The 20,662-nt window shown below is 35.3% G+C and overlaps 3 protein-coding genes across 3 annotated transcripts in view; 1 reads left to right on the forward strand and 2 right to left on the reverse strand.

The window, feature by feature from the left end:
* LOC106162196 (activating signal cointegrator 1 complex subunit 3) overlaps positions 1-20,662 on the forward strand; it is a 158,561-nt gene that overhangs the window by 24,001 nt on the left and 113,898 nt on the right. The gene's annotated exons all lie outside the window — the stretch shown is intronic.
* On the reverse strand, positions 300-6,685 carry LOC147764316 (uncharacterized). The gene is made up of 4 exons (XM_087002403.1): positions 4,074-6,685; positions 3,724-3,796; positions 2,774-3,468; positions 300-2,212 (listed from the first exon to the last, which is right to left on the reverse strand). Exons 1-4 carry the CDS (start codon positions 6,667-6,669, stop codon positions 945-947), a joined length of 4,632 nt encoding a protein of 1,543 aa, XP_086858529.1. The 5' UTR covers positions 6,670-6,685; the 3' UTR covers positions 300-944.
* On the reverse strand, positions 11,041-18,336 carry LOC106154087 (uncharacterized). Its single transcript, XM_013528323.2, has 5 exons — positions 18,084-18,336; positions 17,308-17,673; positions 15,459-15,797; positions 13,253-13,331; positions 11,041-12,609 (listed from the first exon to the last, which is right to left on the reverse strand). Exons 1-5 carry the CDS (start codon positions 18,334-18,336, stop codon positions 11,646-11,648), a joined length of 2,001 nt encoding a protein of 666 aa, XP_013383777.2. The 3' UTR covers positions 11,041-11,645.

Genomic DNA, 20,662 nt, shown 5'->3' on the forward strand with positions numbered 1-20,662 from the left:
GGATAGAAATGCTTTTTTTTTGTTTTTTTTTTTTTGGTATCCAAAGGTCTGTGTTAACAACCTTTTGTTTTAGAAATGTAACATTATGAATTAAAATAAAAATCCAAAAATCATGATCTTACATGACGGTGCAATTCCAAATATTCATGAAACATAGCTACAAATATAGTATTCAATTTAAAAAAAAAGTTTTTCATAACCTTGTTTGAGCCCAAATGTCCAGTACTATTAACCAAGTACTTACACTCATGTTAAAGGTTTAAAATCTAGGCTTCATTTATTTGGGAATTATTTTTTTATGGTATTAAGAATGCATCAGTAATACAAATTAAGTAACTAGTGTCTTATGAATAGAAAAACCACTTAAGTCAGGTTGAGGTGAGGTTTATTCCTGTGTTCCTTTTATGAAGGTCCTTGATTTTTGATCTGCTTATACTGGCATATTCATTTATCTTTTTATTGTAAAATATTAAGTAAATTATACATAATTTATTGGAGCTCTTTACTCTACATGACTGACTTCACCCCCCCCCCCCTGAAAAAATGTAATTGAACTATGAAAAGCTATTTACAAGTAAAATAAGGGTAAGATTAGTATTTAAGCAGAAATGTTGCTACTAAGTTATAATATTCTTTCTTTGCCTCAGATTTTCTACCCTCTATATCACCACCAGTTGTAGTTTTAAAATATTAATTTTTTTGCCTGCAGTTTTGTTTCCATTAACTATATCACTGTCAAGGTACATAGAACTTCAGTCTTTGTATAAAAACAAGTACAATCTAAAGAAAGCAGAACATTGGATATAGTAGCTACTTAACATATCATTAATTATGAAATATTTGATTGAATTACAATTAGATATACACATTTATGATAAAGATTATTTTTATATTAAAAGATGACATAGTAAATGGGCATATTTTTTTAATAGTCATGAAATAATTTATACTAATATTGACTGTGTTTGGCTGCTGTCCTCATCATCATTTAAATTTAGAGAACTTAAACTTCGATGTGAGAGCCTCTCTTTCAGCTCATTCTGGAGCAGTTCTCCGAAGCCCACTGCATCTCTGGGCAACCTGTGGCGTTTCCTTTCTGCTGTCTTTGGTCTATATTGTGTGGCCATTCCATTTTCTGGTGGTATATAATCATGCGTAGAGGTATCTGAATCTGAAAGATACCCTGATGGAGGTGGAATTGTTATAGGTTCGTAAAAAGGGGCTGGAGCAGAGTTGTCTATGTGTGAATCGTATGGTGGTATCGTACCTGTAGCTTCAGCCTCCGGATAATTATAAACACTTGCATCTAGACAAATGGCAGAATTGTCGTCTGAGAAGATGGCACCATTACCCTCTCCATACATCCTTTGCTGGGTGTCAAAGCCATGTTGTTCTGGCATTACATAGTTGTATGGATGATGTTGTTGTTGTTGTGGGTTCACTTCTTGTGGATCCCTTTGGTCTGTACTTTCCTGATGGACAAACTGTTGGTCGTAGTTGTCACAAGTACTGTATATGTCTTGATTCTGCTGATTGGTTGGATACTGCTCTGTGAAGGAAGGAGGGGTGTCCTCAAGGACTGGTGTTAACGGTGGATGTCCTAGGTTTGGGCTGTTATTTAGAATTTTGGCAAGTTGGATGACTGGAGGGGTAGGTGGCGCTCGCCTCTTTTTAGGGCTAGGTTGTTGTTTTGGCTGGCTAGAGATTTCATCCATCTGCCCATACTGGACCTCATCTATATCTTCTACAATCACTCTGGGTGGCGGGGGAGGGGGTTTGCGTTTAGTTCTGATAGTTTTGGTACCACATTCAGGATCAGAGTAACCTTGTGTGGTTGTTACACAGCTGGCAGATTCAGAAGGGTGAGGTGCTGTAGGAGGTGGAGGAGGTGGTGCCTTGCTCTTACCTTTCTTTGTTTTGGTGAATTTCTTTGGTTGCTTCTTCACTGTTTCTGTTCTGAATGTGTGCAAAGCGCCAAGGGTGTTGTTGTGAGGATCAAAGTTTGTTGCCATCGTTTTGTAGTTTTCTGATTCTTCGGAAGAGGGAAATCGGATTGGAATGCCACCTTCCTTATCAAGCTCTTCCAGGTCAGAATGGTCTATATCAGACAATTGGGGGTGCTTGGATGCTCTTCCTTTGGTACTGTCTCTGTCTGAATCAGGGGAAGTTGAGTCATATGGCTCATAGGCTCCAAATTCAGATGCTGGCACACCTGTGTTTAAAAGGAAAAACAATTGGCTTTATGAAAATGCATAATAGGTAATTGCATATAAACAGGTTTTGGATTATTTCATATTTTGAAATATAGTTAATTTGGTGATTGTTGTTATTGTGTAATTGTTGATGCTTAAAACCATGTTTAATTATTTTTCCTATCTGCAAAGGGTACCTCTGCATCTTTCTTTTATAAATGTTGGCCATGTTTCATAAGTAGATTACAGTTACATTTTAGTAAATTATCTGGCAAAAATAACATTTCTAATTTCCAACTCAGAAAACTTAATGATGTTATATATCAATGTCTTAAACAAAATAAATAAAATAATAAGTGCATATTTCTGCCATTTATTCCCTACATGGGACTTGTTTATCATTATATAAATTATTGTTACAGTGTATGTTATTTCATATGTAGTTTGTGTAATATCTTCAAAATATTATTTCTTAAACTACACTTATTTGTATATTGAGAACCAAGTTTTTCCTTCGGGTTTATTTGTTTACCAAAACTTGACTTTTGAAAGTCATGGCAAGTAAAAATGAAAGAACATACCTGGATAGTTGCTTGAGAGAGTTCCACACATGTAGTGAGTTCCACCATACTCACTTTGGCAGTCATGAAAGCGTGGATCTTTAAGTGGATTAACTTCATCTTCATCAGACTGACAGTCAGTGTCCCCTTCAGGACCCTTGAAGTATTTCCTCTCTAGTGTTGACATGTTACCTGTTGTTTTCTGTGATGCCCAAACAGACACATCTGTGTCAGCCATTTTATTAGCTTTCTTTTGTCTTTTTAAAGTGCTCTTGCTCAGGATAGACTGTTTATTAGTTGGACTCTCCATACCTGCAGTTTTCATGGTACCATAACCAAGGGTGGTGCTGAGTGCTGACTTTGGGATTGTATTGACTGGAGCCTCTGTTTGTGTTGAGGCTGCCTTGTCCATTGTAGTGGTTGCGTCTTTGGACTCCGGTCGAGTCTGGGTGCCAGTGTCCATACTTAGAACTTCATCCATATCACCTTCATGGTGACCGTTTGATGACCTAGCGGTATCATCTCTGAAGCACACAGAAGTCATGGTTGTAAAACCAGATGAATCACTCCGTGCTCTTGGTGAGGTTCTCTGGGGATAGGGTGTCATTGGGATGCCATCTTGGTGTTGTTTACTCTGAGTGCTATTTGGAGTTTCTCGAGGCTGGGTTTGAATGGTACTGAATGCTGGGTTTTGCTTAGGATAATTCTGGCGTTTTCTAAAAAAGAATGATATAACATACCTGTTGATTTTATAAAGAAATTCTTGAATGATTTTCAAATGTAAAAAAATATCAAATCTGCAACTTGTATTTAGTAACATTCAAGATGAGAAATCCAGATTGCATGGGAACAGGCTTTTTTATTTAGATATTTTTACTATTATAATTATTAATTTTTTTTTTTACTAAATCCAAATTTGAGAATTAATTATTGGGATAAGCTTGATTTATGCTTAAACTGATTTAACTCACCTTTTATAATACAACAGAAGAATAAGTAATGTCATGAATACCAACCAGAGAACTATAGCCAACACTATTAAGACTGAAAGAAAAAATTTGGTCTTTTTTTATCTTTTGTTCCCTTTACCTTATCAGAAAAACAAAAAATAAATAAATAAATAAATAAATAAATAAATAAAAACTAAAATTTGCCAGTGTTAAGCTACTTATGGAAATATTTGGTATGGAATATAAACTTAAGTAACATTTTGAATGTTGGTGTTCCTAAGTTTAATCCCACTTTCCAAACTTAAAATTATTTTACTTCACGTTAAAAACAAGGAGGTATACAACACAGTGAGCAAAAGAATGTTCCTTACCCCACATAGTAGTTTCATCTTGGGTTTTCTTTGCTTGTGCTTTCTGAAGTTTTTTCTGGCCAGCAGTTTCACCAGCTTCGATTGGTGGGGCATCAATAGAGTCTTCAAATGGCTGATACTTGTTGCTATTAAAATTTGTGGTATCCAATTCATCACTGGGGTTTGCCTTTGCATGATCATGGAGGCCGCTGTGTGGCTCTGGCCAGTGGAGATAGGACAGCTCCTCCTCTGTCAAATGGTCAAATCCAATATGCTCTTTGTTCTCCTTTTTAGGGGGTGGTGCATATTCTGGGAGAAGTTGCCATGGAAGCCAGAGTGTAGTGGCCTTTGGTGGTAGTTTTTCAGTTGAGGTTTCTCGTGGTTGTGTCCCAGCTGTAGACACTGTTGTTGTTGTGGTAGTTGAGGTTGTGCTGGCTGATAAAGTGGATTCTGACGTTGTAGTCGTGCCTTGTTCGTTATTGTCAATTTTTGGTCGATGCCATTGTATCACCACATTGTCAACTGGAAGAGGCAAGGTCACCATTGGTGGGGTGGTCTTTTTTCGATCTCGTTTCCTCGTTGGACGTAAAGATGGTAGAGTGATGTCCAGCCAGGGAGCGTGGTGCCAAGGAGTGGTCTCAGTTACAATGAAGGAGTGTTCTTTGTTCAGGTATTCCAGCCACAAAGAGCGCACTGCCTCAGTAGTGGTGGATGGTGAAGGGAGGACTGGTATGGTGTGCAGCATGTCCTTAGTTTCATCTTGATTTCTTGGCACTTGTTGCCTTTGTGGCTGGTTCAGCTGTGGTAGAAGTGATTTAGGATATGGATCTGGTAGTGGTGGTGCTATGGGAAGAGCTGGTTTTGGTGTTGATATAGTTACTTCCATGGTGACACTGTATGGGAGGTCTGTAGTAGGAGTGGGTGGAGGAGTTGTTTTTTGGTAAATAAAGAAATCAAATATATTTCTATTGAGGCTAGATGGATGCTGTGAGAACTCTGTTGTAGTGGAAGGTCTAGCAGTTCTTTTATGGTTGACATAGAAATCAAATATATTTCTCTTGACACTTGATGGATGTTGTACTGAACCGTGTGGTGGTTCTAGTATAAGGGTTGGCAGGGTCTTTCTTGGTTCCTTGTCTACTGCAGCTGGTGCAGTGGCTGTTGGTTCTTTTAAAAGCAGAGTTTCATGAGGGTTCGTGGGTCTGAGAGGTGATGTCATTTTAACTTTGGATGTGGTAGTTTCCTTTGCAAATGCTGATGGTACAGTTGAGTCTTGGTATATTGAAGATGTGAGTGGCAAAGAACTATATGGATTTTTTTCTTGTTGTTTTCTCCTATTACCCAGTGTTACCTGTTTTGCCTTTGGCAGGAGGTTGTTGATACCTGTTGTGCCGAAAACTTTTGTACTTGAAGCATGAGTGTTTTGTGGTGTTGTCTGTATTTTAGGTGTTGTGGTTGTAACTGGTGTTGTCAAAGATGTCAACCATAGAGTTGTGGCTTTTGCGGGAACAGAGATTTTGCTTGTTGTTGTGTCTTCTTTGGTGGTTCTCTTTTCCCCTGCTGTCTTACTATGTGATGTTGCTATAACAAGTGTCTGTGTCGCTGGTGTTTCGCTAGTAGGTAAGGTTTCTGGCAGTGCAGGTGTCTCTCCAAGCATTATATCCAACTCGGCATCAGGTAGACTCAGTGCATTAATGGAAAACTTTTTCTGACTGTTCTTTGGCTTCTCAGCAGGGAGATCTAGGACTAAACGAGGCCTGACTGTTGTGGTGTACATGGTTTCTAATACAGCAGAGGTGGGCATTCTAGTGCTAGTGGGCAGTAGTTTTGGTGTAGAAGATTTTTTGTATTCATCATTTCCTATATGTCTGAACTTAGGATGTGTAGGTGGGGCAATGTGTGCTGCATTTATTGAAGTACTCATTTGTACTGTGTTTAAAACAGCAGGTGATGCCTCTGTTGTCTGTGTGTGCTTAGTGACTGCCTCTGATGTTTGCGTAGTCTTCATAGTTGTTGGGTAATGGCCGACCACAAGGTCAAGTGATAAGCTTGAATCTGGTAAAGCTTGGTCTAATATTAAGAGACCAGCAGCAGGTGTTGTTGAAGATGTTGTAGGGGGCACAGTGGTTGTAAAGCTAATTATTTTTAAGTTGGCTACAGTTGATAAGGTAGTTGTAGCGGGAGGTACACTTGATGTTTTAGACTTGGTCTTTGTACTGGAGATAGTTTTAGTTGCCTTTGTGGGCTGTGAGGTCTGTTCCCCATCTTCCCATTTAAGCCATTGACTCTTTTTTGACTTTTTTTCAGATTTATTGGAAATTATTCCTAGGGTGACAGTTGGAGTGGTTGATCCTGTGATGTTTCTTGTAGTTGTAGTGTTAGTGGTTGCACTTTTGGAAGTAGTAATTGCTTTCATGTTGTTTGTATTATTAGCTGACATTGCATTGGTAGTAAATGGTTGCACTGTTGATGTGACAGTGGCTTCTGGGTTTTCTATAAGTAGCTCTGGAATAAACAGGCTTTCTGTGTGTTCTATATTTATTTCTGGTGTGGTGGAGTTGGGGGATAATGTGGTGGTGACAGGCTCATTTTGTAATGCCCAGCTACAACGAACCATCAAAGATTTGGAGCGGATAGCTGAAAGAAAGATAGCAAATTTTTTATCTGCGCTCACTGAAATACAAATCTTTGTTGTGGCCTTATTGTAAGATGACAGAAAAATCAAATAATGGTGGTGATTAAAATATGTTGGTCTTCTACCATTTTCATTTACCATCAGAAAGCATTGTATGTCAATTAAAAAAAAGTACTAATAATAATAATAATTATAGAACAACAAATACCTTCATAGCTAATCCAGAATCCTTTTAAACTCTCTTCCTTATCTGTATGAAACACTAATTGGATTGTTTCTCCTGTGAATGTTCTTTTATTGGGTATGTACCCACAAAGTCTCCTTCTTCTGTCTCCTATGATAAATTCAAGCCAATCGCTACAAGGGTAGCTGTACTTTACCAGGAAAAACACGGTTTCCACTTTGACCATGCCACCAGGGGGAGCTGTGAAGGAGCATGTGCAGTTCTGATTTGGTGGATATATGTTGTTTGGGAACAAGGGGCTAGTGATGTAACCACTGCTGCTTTCAAATTTGTCTTCTATGCAGATGTTCATTAGGTCAACAGCTGAAAAATGTGGATCTCTGATTAAATGTTAATACTAACCATTTAGAGAAGATAAAGTGTTATATGTGTATCATTGCTTCAGGCAAAATAGCATGACTCTAATTCAAGAAAAAATTGTAAAAGTAGTGTTTTCCATATTTTGTATGGTATGTTGCTTGTTGGACTGTTTGGGAAAGTTGGAATATTTTCACTGTTAAATGGCAATATATTCAGATAAGAACATGCATTAATAAATCTATTATTTAGGAGATAACACCTGCAGGTTCATTTAGTGCTTCATGATACAGGGAGTTTAGTGTTAAAATCAAGGTCTCTTGATATAGGGAGTTTAATGTTAAAATCAAGGTCTTTAGATACAAAATCTTGACTTAATTTGTACTGCTATCTATATATATAAAAGGCAAGACAGCTCTGGGTTAATCATTAATACATTGCCAACTCTTCTAGACTATTTACCCCATGTCTCTCATGTCCCATGCTTTCCTGATTAACCTTCTTTTGCTATAAATTGTATATAGCAAAGAGGATGTGGGTGCCAAGTTGAGTCCCAAGGAAAATGCCTGGGCCAGTTTGAGTCAATTATAATCAATTGAGACTTATGCTTTACCACAACCAATGTATACAGGTCAAGTTATTATAGTCTAACTGCTATATGTTGTATTTTCTTTTCTTTTTTTTTTTGTTAAATAATATAATGTTGAAATCATTTTTTGAACAGCAGATATGGAACAGGTTGTTCATTGTAAACAAATACGTTAAATAGTAAAGGTAATAATTATTTGAATTTTTTTCTTACCTGGTATACATTCATATTCCACCTGCACATAGTTGCTGTACACATTCCAGCACTTAATTCCTGTGTCACTGATATATTCACTCTCAACCTGAACAAAATCACACTTGCGTTTGCCCCCACATCTCCAGTTGATCTTCCCATAGGGTTTAATACAGTCTCCTTCGCTATAACTGCAATGGCCCTGTGGGTTCAGTCCCAGAATTTCTGACTTGATTTGAATCATGAAGCCATAGTTGCACTCAATGTTGATGAATTGTCCATAACAGCCAAAAATGGTGAATTTTGATGATTCCTTACTGTTGTCTGCAGTAATTGAATGAGCAAGTATGATAAGAAAGCATAGCAGGAAATATACAGAAACATATTTATTTTGGTTTTGTAGAACGTTCCTTAAAGAGAAGTTTTCTGTACACATCATGGCCGTGTCACTTCAAGTTAATGAATTTTTACCTGGATGGTAATTGTAGTGTAACACTCTGTCACAATTTGTTGTGGATTTTACACTGTCTTGCCAATTACTCATTTTCGTACCCCATGCTTCATCCATTTACCTTATGAAGGTAATACAATTTAATGACAGATTTTGAAAATATTCATGTTTTTTCCTGCTGCAATCATTGTATTATAATATAAAATTTGAGCCCATCACTATATCATAGCAACCTGAAATTATAAAAGAGAAAAAACTTTGAATGGCTTTTGAATGTCTTTACTTTGCAATTTGAGGAGATTGACAGTAAATCAGATAAGTAACATTAAAGGCCTGCTCATTTTCAATTATTCTAATTGTCACTAGACACTGAAACACTAGTTATGAGAGGATCTATGGCTGATATTATAAATAGCATAGAAAATTTTCATAATGGTCAAGTTGTTGGAATCGGCATACTAAAGATCTATCTGAATCTATAAATACTTACTTTTGAAGAATAAAATCCACATTCACAACAGATCCAGGTCTGCTATTTGCTTTAGTAAACAGAGCCTGTTAATTCTGTTTTCTAAATTAAGGATATTTCCATTGAAAATTTGCAAAACAATTATGGATCTAGTGTTATCTCTTGTCTTGACAAATTCCAAAAGTTAACCACACCCGTTCTGTTACAATATGGTAGCACCTGGTACACATAATAGATTTTATTGTCAAAGCAAGCTGTTGCCACTTGTGCTACTTTTTTCCCCTATAACTAATACAGAACATTCCAGTAGAAAAGATATGTAGCATTAGCATATTTTACTGGCACAAAAATCTGACTTGATGATAGTTAAAATTTGCCTATAAGGCCAGAGAACATTGATGTATTGGTTAACTAGTGATTAAAAAAAAAAACCAAATGGAAAAAAGATAATTGTTATTATGCCCTGTCTCTCAGAATGATATCAAGGAGGTTGTAATGATATTAACCACACCCTGTAGCTTAAATAAGTCAGAAATAAGTTGTCTTTAAATGCAAGTACCATCTGAGATTGTGTTTTTTTTTTAAATGAAGCAATTATTTTTAGGTATGAAATCTGGGTATTGATTATTCTATTGAAAGTACTGACAGTTACACACACTGGTCAGCATGTCATGTGTTGTAGCGATGTAACATATGTTTGGGTGGGGAAAGCTTTACCATGTGTTTCAATGCCTTGCAACAGTCTGGACATGGCAGGGGTTTTATATATGTTTTGATGAGTTTAGAAAAAGAAAAGAAAATAATATGCTTGAAAAAGAAAAAAAAAATCACCCTCATGTGTAACACTCTGAATTTAGTATGTTTTATCACGTCATGATACCTGTCCATATAATTTGATATTATAATTTGATCAAAAAGAAAAAAGCAACAAATATGATTAAAAAATAATAATAATAGAAATAGTGTGCACTGAGACGGTCACTATGAGACTGCAGCATTGCAACATAACTGACTTAACATCTGTAAATGGTTACTTTTTCTTGGCTTTTAGGTAATAAATGTGAACTAAGGAGACTTTGTCTCTAGCATCTTACTTTATAATGCTTATAATAAATTTATCTTAGCCATTCCCTAAATAAACTATGAAAATGCTGTTCAAAATCTAGATATTTCATCCCAGGAAATATAAGATATTTCATCTCAAGACATTCTAAGTTTGTACATAGTTAGTGTTACTGCTCTTACCCATTCAAGATATAAGCAAATTTTACGGGTTTAAAAATGTCTCATTATGACAATGAATTTTCTTCATGAAAAGTGCTTTCTTGTCATAAAGTTAAGATGGATTATGAAATATGTTTATATGTGAGAGATGACGTACCAGCAAGTTAAGGGAGATTTGACAAATCTCAACAAAATGCCCTTGATTGTTGAAAACAGACATTTGTCATTCCACAAAAAAAGTCACATCAGTGAGCACACATTTTGTTTATAATTGTAAATCACTTTTTAATATCTGATTTCTTTCGACAATGGAGAGTACTATAGTATGAAACATAAAAATAATTGGTAAAGTCAGAATTGTGCAAATATTTCACAAAATGTAAGCATCACTCTAGTGACTGAAAGAGTCATTTTTTTTGGATAGTATGTAAGCCATCAGTAGTCAGCAGAAGTCCATGTGTTGAGACCCCAATATCTCCTTCATTATAATTTTTATAGCCCAATAAGCTTGTAAACTTTTGTCTGAAACTATTTCAAATGCATATTAAATAATTTTTTGAAATTTATTGAAATATATTTGGAAGTTAAAACATAGAATTACTCAGAGTAAGAAATGTACCAGCAACCTTTAAGAAAAAAAAAAAAAACAAAAGACACCATAAAAACCAAGCAATCTAGTAGTTTAGCAATCTAGTAGTCTAGTGGTGACAGGAAGCCAGTGTCTGCACGAAGATAAATCAGTTCGTATTTTTTGGGCATAAAATAGGGATGTTAAGCAGTAATGCCAGATCACATGCATATTCTTTGTAAACTGAACAAAGGCTTATAAGGGTGTTGGATAACTTTGATGCATTATACTTGAAGTAAGACAAGTCTAACTGTGGAGTAAATTAACATTCTTTTATTATCAAGGTCATGAAATGATACAATCACCATTATAACTCAAACAATAGTCATAAGTATTAATGTATTGCATTACAAAATAATAAGCAGTTATTTGAACAGTAGACAAAAAGTCATTATTGAAACAGAGACACATTAATAAAAAAGAAATTGGATTTTTTCTCATTTCAATATTTTTTGCTGTATGGTTCTATATAAGGTGCACACATACTCATTTGATTGTTATTGCACAGTGATTTCATTAGTATTTGAAATATGGAAACCCACTGTATAAATATAAATTCTCTAACTCAGGAATATGAATTCCAAACAGACATTTTTTTTTACAACTTCAGATTGTTTTCTATGAAAATTAAAATGATTGAAAATTTCTTTTTATTACAGTTATTTATTTGATTAAATGACATTTTATTGAGTTATCTCTTCAGTTAATTGCTTAGTTTATTTATCATTACTGCTGATGTTGCTGTTAATGATATTTTCTTTAAAATGATGCTCTAATATATAGTTTATCCACTGTTTCACCAACCATAACACAGTATTATAGATAAGTATATTATTGAGACTGCTTAACTCAATGTAATTTGAATTAGTTAGAAGTTTCTCTATCCATCTCATCACTGTCTATCTCATTTTGACTGTCACTGTCATGGATATTGTCACTGTAGCTGTTACTGTTACTGTCATCAAGAAACCCATCATTAATTCCACAAACATTCCCGAAGAATGTTTCATGCATGTTGTCTTCATCAAGTTCCTCATCTGTACTCGTTGTAACAATGTCCAGTGGAACTGGCGCATTGGATAGGCCAGAGTAGAAGACCTCCATTTGTTCAACCAAAGATGGTGAGCGACTGTGTCTTGGACTCCTGGGTGCCGTGAGAATCTTGTTTTTGTCTTCTTTAACAAACTCACCATCTTCACAGAGTTTTCTCGGAGCCATTGGGCTGCTCCCTGCGTAAGAGTTTATTTCACTGCGCGTCTCAGAATATTCCCAAGATGAGGCTGATGAAACAGATGAACAGTCCTCTCTGTTGTTGTGGTACTCCTCCTCTTCCTCCTCTTGCTGTTTTAGCACCTCATCTAGATCTATGATCTCCTCGGGCACAGGACTGTACCTCTGATTCGCTGCCGCCATCTTGACAGGAACTGGAGGAATGAAGAAATCCTCACTAAGAGTTCTATCATCTTTAGTTGCCTGATTGTTGTTCACAGCCCCAGTGCTTTGAAAGTTCCATGGTACTCCGCTGAATGTCAGGGGTTTCTTGCCAAGTTTGTTTGGCTTTGCATATATTGCACCTGTACTCCTTGTTGTTGAAATATTGCCAGTATTTTTGTCCTCCATGGGCGAGGCATAGACTAGATTTGGGTTATGTGAGGGATGACAGTTTTGCATGGCTCGGAGAGTAGGATTGTCGTGCCACAGAGTGCTTGGGCTATAGTTGGGGTTTTCAAAACTAACTTGGACCGGTTGGTCACTTTTTGGAGGGTCATAAGCCCAGATAATGTCTTTATGGAATTGTTCATCAATCTGGTGCCCTTCTTTCCTCTTTCTGCAAAACAAAATATAAACAGGTGAATAGCTGGCTTATAATTTCATACCTGTCATAGAAAATATATATCAAGGACAATGCTCAATCTGATTTAATTAACAACATGTGATTGAATCATTAAGATGTATCTACTTTGAGATACTATCTTCCTATTATGCAGGTTCAGACATTTTGAACTAGAGGATGATTTCTGAATTTTTAGAAGCCAAAAAGATCTTCCTTGAGATTTGTGCAAATCCATTGATGTCTGTATGCTTGTGTCTGTGTGCTTATTTCTTTATTACTTATTTATGGGGACTGGTAGTGGAGGGGGGGGGGGGGGAGGGGAGGGGAGGATGGAAGGGAAATTTTCACTCTTCCCTGAGCTCCTGTTTATGTCCCTGCTCTGCTCACTGAATTACATTGTAAAGAAGGGAATGTTTTGATCTCTTTCATAAAAATGAATAGATAAAACATCCTGAATGTGGTAAAGAGTTGGACTTTTAACCTACAGAGCTCATTGTTTCAGTGCTATTAATACTTAAATAACATTTTAAAGGTACATCTATATGAGATATCTTTACAGGAAAATCTGATGTTTGATTTAAATATGAATTTACTTCCTGTGGAGATGATATTAAACAATTCTAAGTATCATACATACTTGAACCATAAGTATATGATCATGGCTATCAACATGGCAAATACTATCAAGCCCACAACTGTGCTGGTGACTATTGCACCTGAAATATATATATATATATAATTGATTTACACATAGACATAGACATAGCAGATGAGAAAATGCTTCGTTATTTAAACTGTAACTTTAAAAGAGGCAGAATTAGTGCACCAATCTTGAAAATGAATTTCATAATAATAGTGAGAAGATCATTATCACTCAGAAACTCTCAAGGCTAATATCTTTAAAATCCATCGGTAATTTTATATTTCATTAAATATACATGTACAGATATAGCAATGTCACTTATTACGTGTTCATTAATCAGTAGTCTGAGACTGGAACATTTTGAAAAATATAATCTCTACCATTTCAGTTCAGTTACACGTGTTGATAAGATGTAGAAAAAGTTATAGATTAAATAGGAATTTTTTTCCTCGTAAATCTTCCATTTTTTTTTTTTTTTTGGTTAATAGATAGCCTGTGCTTGTATCCAAAAGGTGTTTTACACTTTAAAAATAATAATATAAATATTTTGCTCTTGGACAGAAATATGTACTAGGCGAATGCAGTATACATTATTTTATTATCATTTTCAAATGCAGAATCTTTTTCTTTTTTAACCTAAAATGATTCAGAGTAGATAAAAGAAGCATTGTGTGTGCCATCACATTTATAGAATTGTTGAACTTTGAAATTAATTTTATATTAGAAGTTGTGGATTATATTATTGCTCGGGGCATCATTATTATCGTCATCATCATTATAAATGATCATAAGCATAAGGGCAGGGCATTAAAAACTACAGCTACCTAAGATACCTGTGGTACATTAAATAGCTTCATGCTTTTGGTGGATTTTTGCTGACCTACCTGTATCTGCCTAAAATCATCACGGAGATATGAAAATTGACATTTTTTTAAAGCAGATTTTTAATTTTATTCTCAGGAAAAATGTAAATTTGTTGTCATATTTCAAGCAAGAATGAATTTGGCTGTTGCTTATATTTTGTGTGATGGAATTTGCACAGTGCTCTGCTATGAACTTGTGGTGTTGATGCCAGAAGTTCAAGTAGATGCAAGTTTTTACTTTGATATCCACACACCTGTTGACCTTTGAGCTAACCATCATACCAGGCTCTTTTTTTATATCTGTGGTAGGTGAATGCATGGAGTTTGCTTTGACCTTGGGAAAACTTTGTCTTGGCTGCCATTTTATTAAATGACCTCTTTTTCCCACAGAGCCTCTTAGGCCAGATAAATGACCCGTGGCATGCAAAAAATGACATTATGAAAATGCAAAGCTGCTTGTGGGAGAAAAGGATATCATACTGGTGCATTTATGCATTCAACGCATATGCTGGGGTCTTAAGGTTATGTAATAGCCTATTTATGTATAAATGATTATGTCATAAATTCAGATGGGATGCCTTGTCCACTTCAATATATATCATTGGGCGCATTCACAGTGAATCTATCATAGTTTTCATACAAGCTAGTGTGCACCAACTCCACATGGACTCTCGCTGAATGCAATCAGATAAACAGATTGGCACGCCTTCTCCTGGCTTAATTGGAGTAGAATACAGAAAAGCCAGTGATTATACGAGTATGTTGGAAATAAGGAGGCGTGATGCATGATAATTTGGATAATATGTATTATTGAAAATTTAATATCAATTTTTAGAACATGAAGTTGATATAAAAAAAAAAAAAACTTGCAATAACTAGCTTGATGCAAATAATTTTTTCCAAGTTAATTCATTAGTGATTTAATAAAAGCGGCATTAATTGACCAAATAATGCATAATCATTGCTCTTTGTTTGTTTGCCTTTTTTTATGGTTGTGGAATTTATTTCTTGTGGCAATATAGGATGGGCGAGACTTAAAGAATAAGGTCAGTGTCCCTAAAAGTGTCTTAAATGCTACCAAGTTGTCTACAATCTTCCCTAAGACAAATTTTCAGATTTAATAATTATTTAAAACAGAATCATGGAATGTATTTGTAAAATTTTTCCTCTTGCTCATTTTTAAGAAGTATTTTGTGGGTTATTTATGAGTTTTGAAAATGTGATTAAGTAAGAAGAAGAGAGCTAAGTAGATAAACATGATAGATAAAACCTGCTCATAGAAAAAATACCTATAAAGAAAACAAATTAAAGAAAAATCAGCAGAAGTCAAAACACACCTGTCATGTTCTGTGCTGGGCTTCCAGTGGGCTCGGGGTCGGCCCCAACCTCTGCCTCCATCCCAACTGCTGCTGCCGCTCTCCCAGAAGTCTGCCTTGTATAGTGTTCCAAACCATGAACTGGGACACCTTCCAAGGTGAGGTCCCCAAGTGGTGTGCTGTTATGCCTTTCTCTTGTGCTTTTTATCCCTAACAGTGTGTCATATACTGCTACTGTTCTTGCATTGCTGTTACCATGTGGTATATCAAACGCTGGCTGTGTGCGGTTACTCAGCAGGAGTCTCCTCCACTCTTGGGTCCCTACCCTCTCCTTAGCGTGTCCATCAGTCAGAGGAAATGCTGCAGTGAAACAATTCAAAGTGACTGTTACATATATACATATATTTATTTGGTTATGCCAGTTTGGAAGGTACCCTAACTGGACCTTTCTTCATTGCTAAGTGGAAGCTCTGAAATTTTGCACTCCAACCTTGATGACTTATTGCATGCTGGTTTTGTTAGACAACATTGTAAAGCAATTTGCCTGTATATCTAGTCAATTATCATATCTGAATAGAATGGTATACATAATAAACCATAAGGATTTTTTCAGCTATTTCAACAACATAGGGGTTATCAATAATTTATTAATAATAATGATTTTATAATTGATATTCAAAACCTTAATTTTCATGGAATATGGATGCATTCACATCTGTGCAACTTAGTCCACTTGCTTTGCTTTATATTATAAGAATTAAAAATATATAAAGGTATGAAAAAACACTAGGTAATTTGTTAATGAAATTGATTAACAGACAACAAATCTATGGAATTTCTGGCTGCCTAAATGTCAGAGGATTTACGACAGGCAGGTTTGCATGACCAGAGGTATTGACTGTGATCCTTCTTTGCCATTAACCCCAAAGATGTCTCCCGTCTTATGCCAGCAGCAGGGAAAGACATTGCTAACAGTCTGCATAATTAACAAAGAATGTATTTGCTCCTATGAGATATTTATTTTGGCTAACCAGGAGTAATATGAATGTTTTTCAATCTCTCATAGATGGACTTTTTCTTGGTTTGGCCCACAGGTGAATATGCCTTGAGGAGCCATTTAGCGTGATGTATATGGTGGTGATGTGGTATTTCATAACCCTGGGGCAAATAAAGTGACAGATTAGTTGACCCTAGAATAGAGTAAGATGACAAAAAAGAAAAGAAATAAATAAATAAAAGGAGATGGTGTGATCTGTTTTATTTTTGCTTAGAGCAAAATGTTTTCATTGCCTGGGGGAGCTTTTGGGTAATGTTGTTTCCACAAGTTATGCATGACATTTTGAGGTCTTGATGTACATTCACAATCTCCCACAGGGGCATTGGCATATGGCTTTAGTAATTAAGGTAAAAATATATATATATTAGAAGAAGCAATGGTAACTGTCAGGGCACTAGATGTCCTTATCTGGCATACACCCTGTACCATTTGGAGTGTTGAAAATGCACAACTGCAAACATAAATGTTGAACATGGGCAGCACTATTTTGCATAGTTAATAGTGATGCAGCAGATGTATGTCAGACAATGTCACAGAAGAGAGTGACTTGCCAGTTAATCAAAATATTGTGAAGTAGTTTCATTGGATGTCAGTTTTGATGGTTGAAAAGTTTTCATTTATGGTAGATAGTAAATCTATCATAAATGAAAACTTTTCAACTAATTGAAATATTGGAGAACAATAATTTTTAACTGTTGATTAAAATATCTGTACATCAATCTAGCTCTTATTTACACATGATGTGTAGAAATAATATGTTAGAGAAAATTGATTATATGCTCAATTTCATCTTTTTTTTTTAAAACAACTTACCTTCATAGTATAGCCAGAACCCCTTTGAATTACCAATCTCATGCTTGTCACTGTGGAATGTCACTGAAATCTGATTATTCTCACTGAAGAAAGCAACCCCACGTCTTTTTCCACGGCAAAGTTTCTCCGTTTTATGAAGACTGTCACTTATTACAACATGATCGATACAAATGATCCTCGAGTCGGTCTTCAAGTATGCCAAATAAACATCCAGTAGGTAAACCCTGATCTTCTGGTGTGGTTTCACCTCTATACTTATACTGCATGACGTCAGCAATGGGTACTTGTCTGGGTAGTTTGGGCTGGTTAAGTAACCATTTTGCTCTGTGATTTTGTTTTCTTGGCAGACGTTATTATGGTAATTATCTGTAAAAATAATATACTTTTTTCTCTTAATGTTACCAATTATGCAGCTGTTCATACATTGAAAAATTAAGTATAAAACCACCCTAGTCCATGGAAATTTTCCTGACACCTTTATTGATTATGCCATGTCCACACCACCAAATATAGGAGTGGTGCTTGTTGTCTTTCCACCTTTGTTCAACTCCATAGGTTAAGTGTGCTGGGTTACCCTTGTTTATGCCACAACATAAAACAATTATTATACACAGCAAATAATTTTTCTCGAAATTCAAGATATTTGGGAAAAATGATAAATATTTAAAATTAAGTCCTAGATAACATGACTCAAAATGATTAGTCCATGTTATACCTGAGGTGCATTCATACATGAATTGAAAATCATTGCTCAAAATGATTGGTCTATGTTATACCTGGTATACATTCATACGTGATTTGAAAGTCATTGCTGTATGCACAGTCCGAGGATAGGAACACCCAGGGGGCTGTGAAAGCACACTGTTGCTGCCCAACACAGGGGGGGTTGTGGGTCTCTTCCTGTATGCAGTAGATGCTATGATACCCCCCAGGACAGTGCACTGACTGCCTGTAGAATGCCGTGATCACCCTGATCATGCTTCCAGGCTTACACTCGATGATCATGTCTTCTCCATAGCACTGGCTCATGCTACTGGCACTGGAGGAAACTGAAAACAATTTTGAAAAAGAAAAGGAAAGAAAGAAAAGAAAGAATTCAGTGTTATATGCATTATTCACTTCATTAAATAAATTTATCCTATTAATCCTTTCCCCTATTAAGTATGCATTGGATAATTGCAGTAAATATGTGGCTCCGATTTTTTTAAAAAATGGGTCGACCTGGATACATTTTCTTGGATAATGTTGTAAAGTCAGCAGGAAACAATAAGCCATCAACATGCATCTGCATCACATTTGTCAGTCACAATAAGGAATAATATCTCTCAAACTTCTGATGGATATGAATTACAAGGAAGAATCCGAGTAAAAAAGATGAACATGTAAGAACAGATAACATATCTTTGTTTTATCACTAAAACAAACTAAAGCTAGCATAGTAGTAGCCAAGGAATAATACAATGGCTGGAACTCTATTAATGGCTAGCAACTCATTGAGAAAAACATTGCCAACAGAAAATGATAGATTGTACTCGATTCAGTTATCTAATAAAGCAGTATTGCAATGTGAAGTACAAGAAAAATGATGGGTGGTATGTGAAGGTGAGGGAGTTCAATCTATACATGACAAGGAATGCTTACTATGTAATTTTCATCATAAACATTTTTGTCATATTTAGATTGAACATCTTCATGACAAAGAATGTTTATGAACCATAGCTTAGGATGGCTCATTGCCTCTTACTGTCAAAGATTTTGACTCTTTGGTCAAGTTAATCAGTAAATGGAAATCATTTGGCCCAAAAGTTGTGACTTATGTAAAATCAGATGAGATTTTGGGACTTGGAGGACAATGAAGTCAGTCATAATGGTAGACTGATGTGGAAATTTATCAAATAAAAGTTGACATAATTTATCCACAGATATTTTCTGGTCATTTTTTCTAAAATTCTGGAAAGTTATTCTGTTGGACAATAGCACGGATTTATTATTTTGCATTGCTTTTGGAGAAAACATACTTTTTCATAAGTTTTGAATTTACTAACCTATAATTAACACTATACATGAAATTTTTCATTTTTGACCAATTTGACCAATTTGAAACATCAATTTTCTAAAATTTTCCAAGTAAAAACTATTATTTTCCCTTCCTCAATATAATGGTATATTCATATCTTTTATTCTTGAACAATTAAAACACTGGAGAAACCTACACTATATCATATTGGATTCTCTCCAAGTATATTTTAGGAAAAATATGTCATGCATAAATCAAATTAAATTATAATGATAGCAAAAAAAAAAAAAGCAGAATAAAAACTTTGTATACACATTTTTGTTTTATGTAGAAATGCAAATGACACTAAAATTATACTGTTTAATTCTGCTTATATACCCAACCTACCTTACCAATTACAAAAACAGATAGGAAGGTGAATGTATTTTTCTTACCATTGGTTATAACCTGCTGTAGGAAAATATGAATAATTTGGAATGCCAGAAGAAATGTCTTAGATTCCATGCTGGAGTCTTCTTGGCTGATGTCCTACGAATGAAAACTATATCTTCTCAAGCACAAAATACCTCAAATTAAAAATTAACATAACTTCAAGCTGTTGGTGTGTGCCATATGCATTAAAACAAGCAATTGGAAATAAATTTACCAAAGGGCATGTGACAGTCAAAGGCGTATTGGCTATTTAGAATACTAATTACTTGGTATCTAGCAGGCTGTTTTAATTGTATATATTAATGAAATATTTTTTTATTTACATTTTTTCCTAAAAAGGATCTTTGATATCTGGGATATTATTAATGTTCAAACATTTAAGATGTTATTTGTTGATTTTTACATGCTTGCCCTATCTTTCTTTATAAAATTAAAGAAAAAATGAAAAGCTAATTCAATGCATTTAGGACATTCAGAAAAAAAACACAGCATTTGATACTGTATCATATATAGAATTCTCATTGAAAATTGAGCTAGAGACGGTGCAGATAAATTAGTTATAAAGTTGCTTGGTCATTGTCTCTTTGAGTTTCAGCAACTGTCATCTCAGTTGTAAATGACTTTGCATGTCTCAGGTAATTTAGTCCTGTGTGTACTGAAGAAAAAAAAAACGATTGCAGAGGTATTTTCACACAAAGCATTTCATCCGTTGGCTGCTTTTGTCAAATAAAAGAATGATGTGTTCACCTCATGCAGTGTACTTGACTCAACGTGATAGCTTTTGTAAGACTTCATCTGATAGGCCTGTCCTGAATGAGTTACTTTTGACAACTGATAGAAGGCGGTGCCCTTTCTGATAACCGCACTTTTGTCCTAATAATTGAAATATGTCTCAAACAAGTTATA

The sequence above is a fragment of the Lingula anatina genome, chromosome 1 (genome assembly GCF_051362555.1).
Source record: "Lingula anatina isolate TDL-2025a chromosome 1, LinAna3.0, whole genome shotgun sequence".
NCBI classification, from domain to species: domain Eukaryota; kingdom Metazoa; phylum Brachiopoda; class Lingulata; order Lingulida; family Lingulidae; genus Lingula; species Lingula anatina.

What these genes read in the sequence shown, in the direction of transcription:
- LOC147764316 (XM_087002403.1), bottom strand. Translation starts at nt 6,669, where the DNA reads ATGGTTCGTTGTAGCTGGGCATTACAAAATGAGCCTGTCACCACCACA. An exon ending in AGATGAAACTACTATGTGGG is followed by an intron (nt 3,797 to 4,073) that starts GTAAGGAACATT and finishes TTTTTCTTTCAG; the next exon opens with TCTTAATAGTGTTGGCTATA. An exon ending in TCTCTCAAGCAACTATCCAG is followed by an intron (nt 2,213 to 2,773) that starts GTATGTTCTTTC and finishes TTTTAAACACAG; the next exon opens with GTGTGCCAGCATCTGAATTT.
- LOC106154087 (XM_013528323.2), bottom strand. Translation starts at nt 18,336, where the DNA reads ATGAGCCAGTGCTATGGAGAAGACATGATCATCGAGTGTAAGCCTGGA. An exon ending in CACGTATGAATGTATACCAG is followed by an intron (nt 17,674 to 18,083) that starts GTATAACATAGA and finishes TTATTTTTACAG; the next exon opens with ATAATTACCATAATAACGTC. An exon ending in CCCAGCACAGAACATGACAG is followed by an intron (nt 13,332 to 15,458) that starts GTGTGTTTTGAC and finishes TATATATTTCAG; the next exon opens with GTGCAATAGTCACCAGCACA.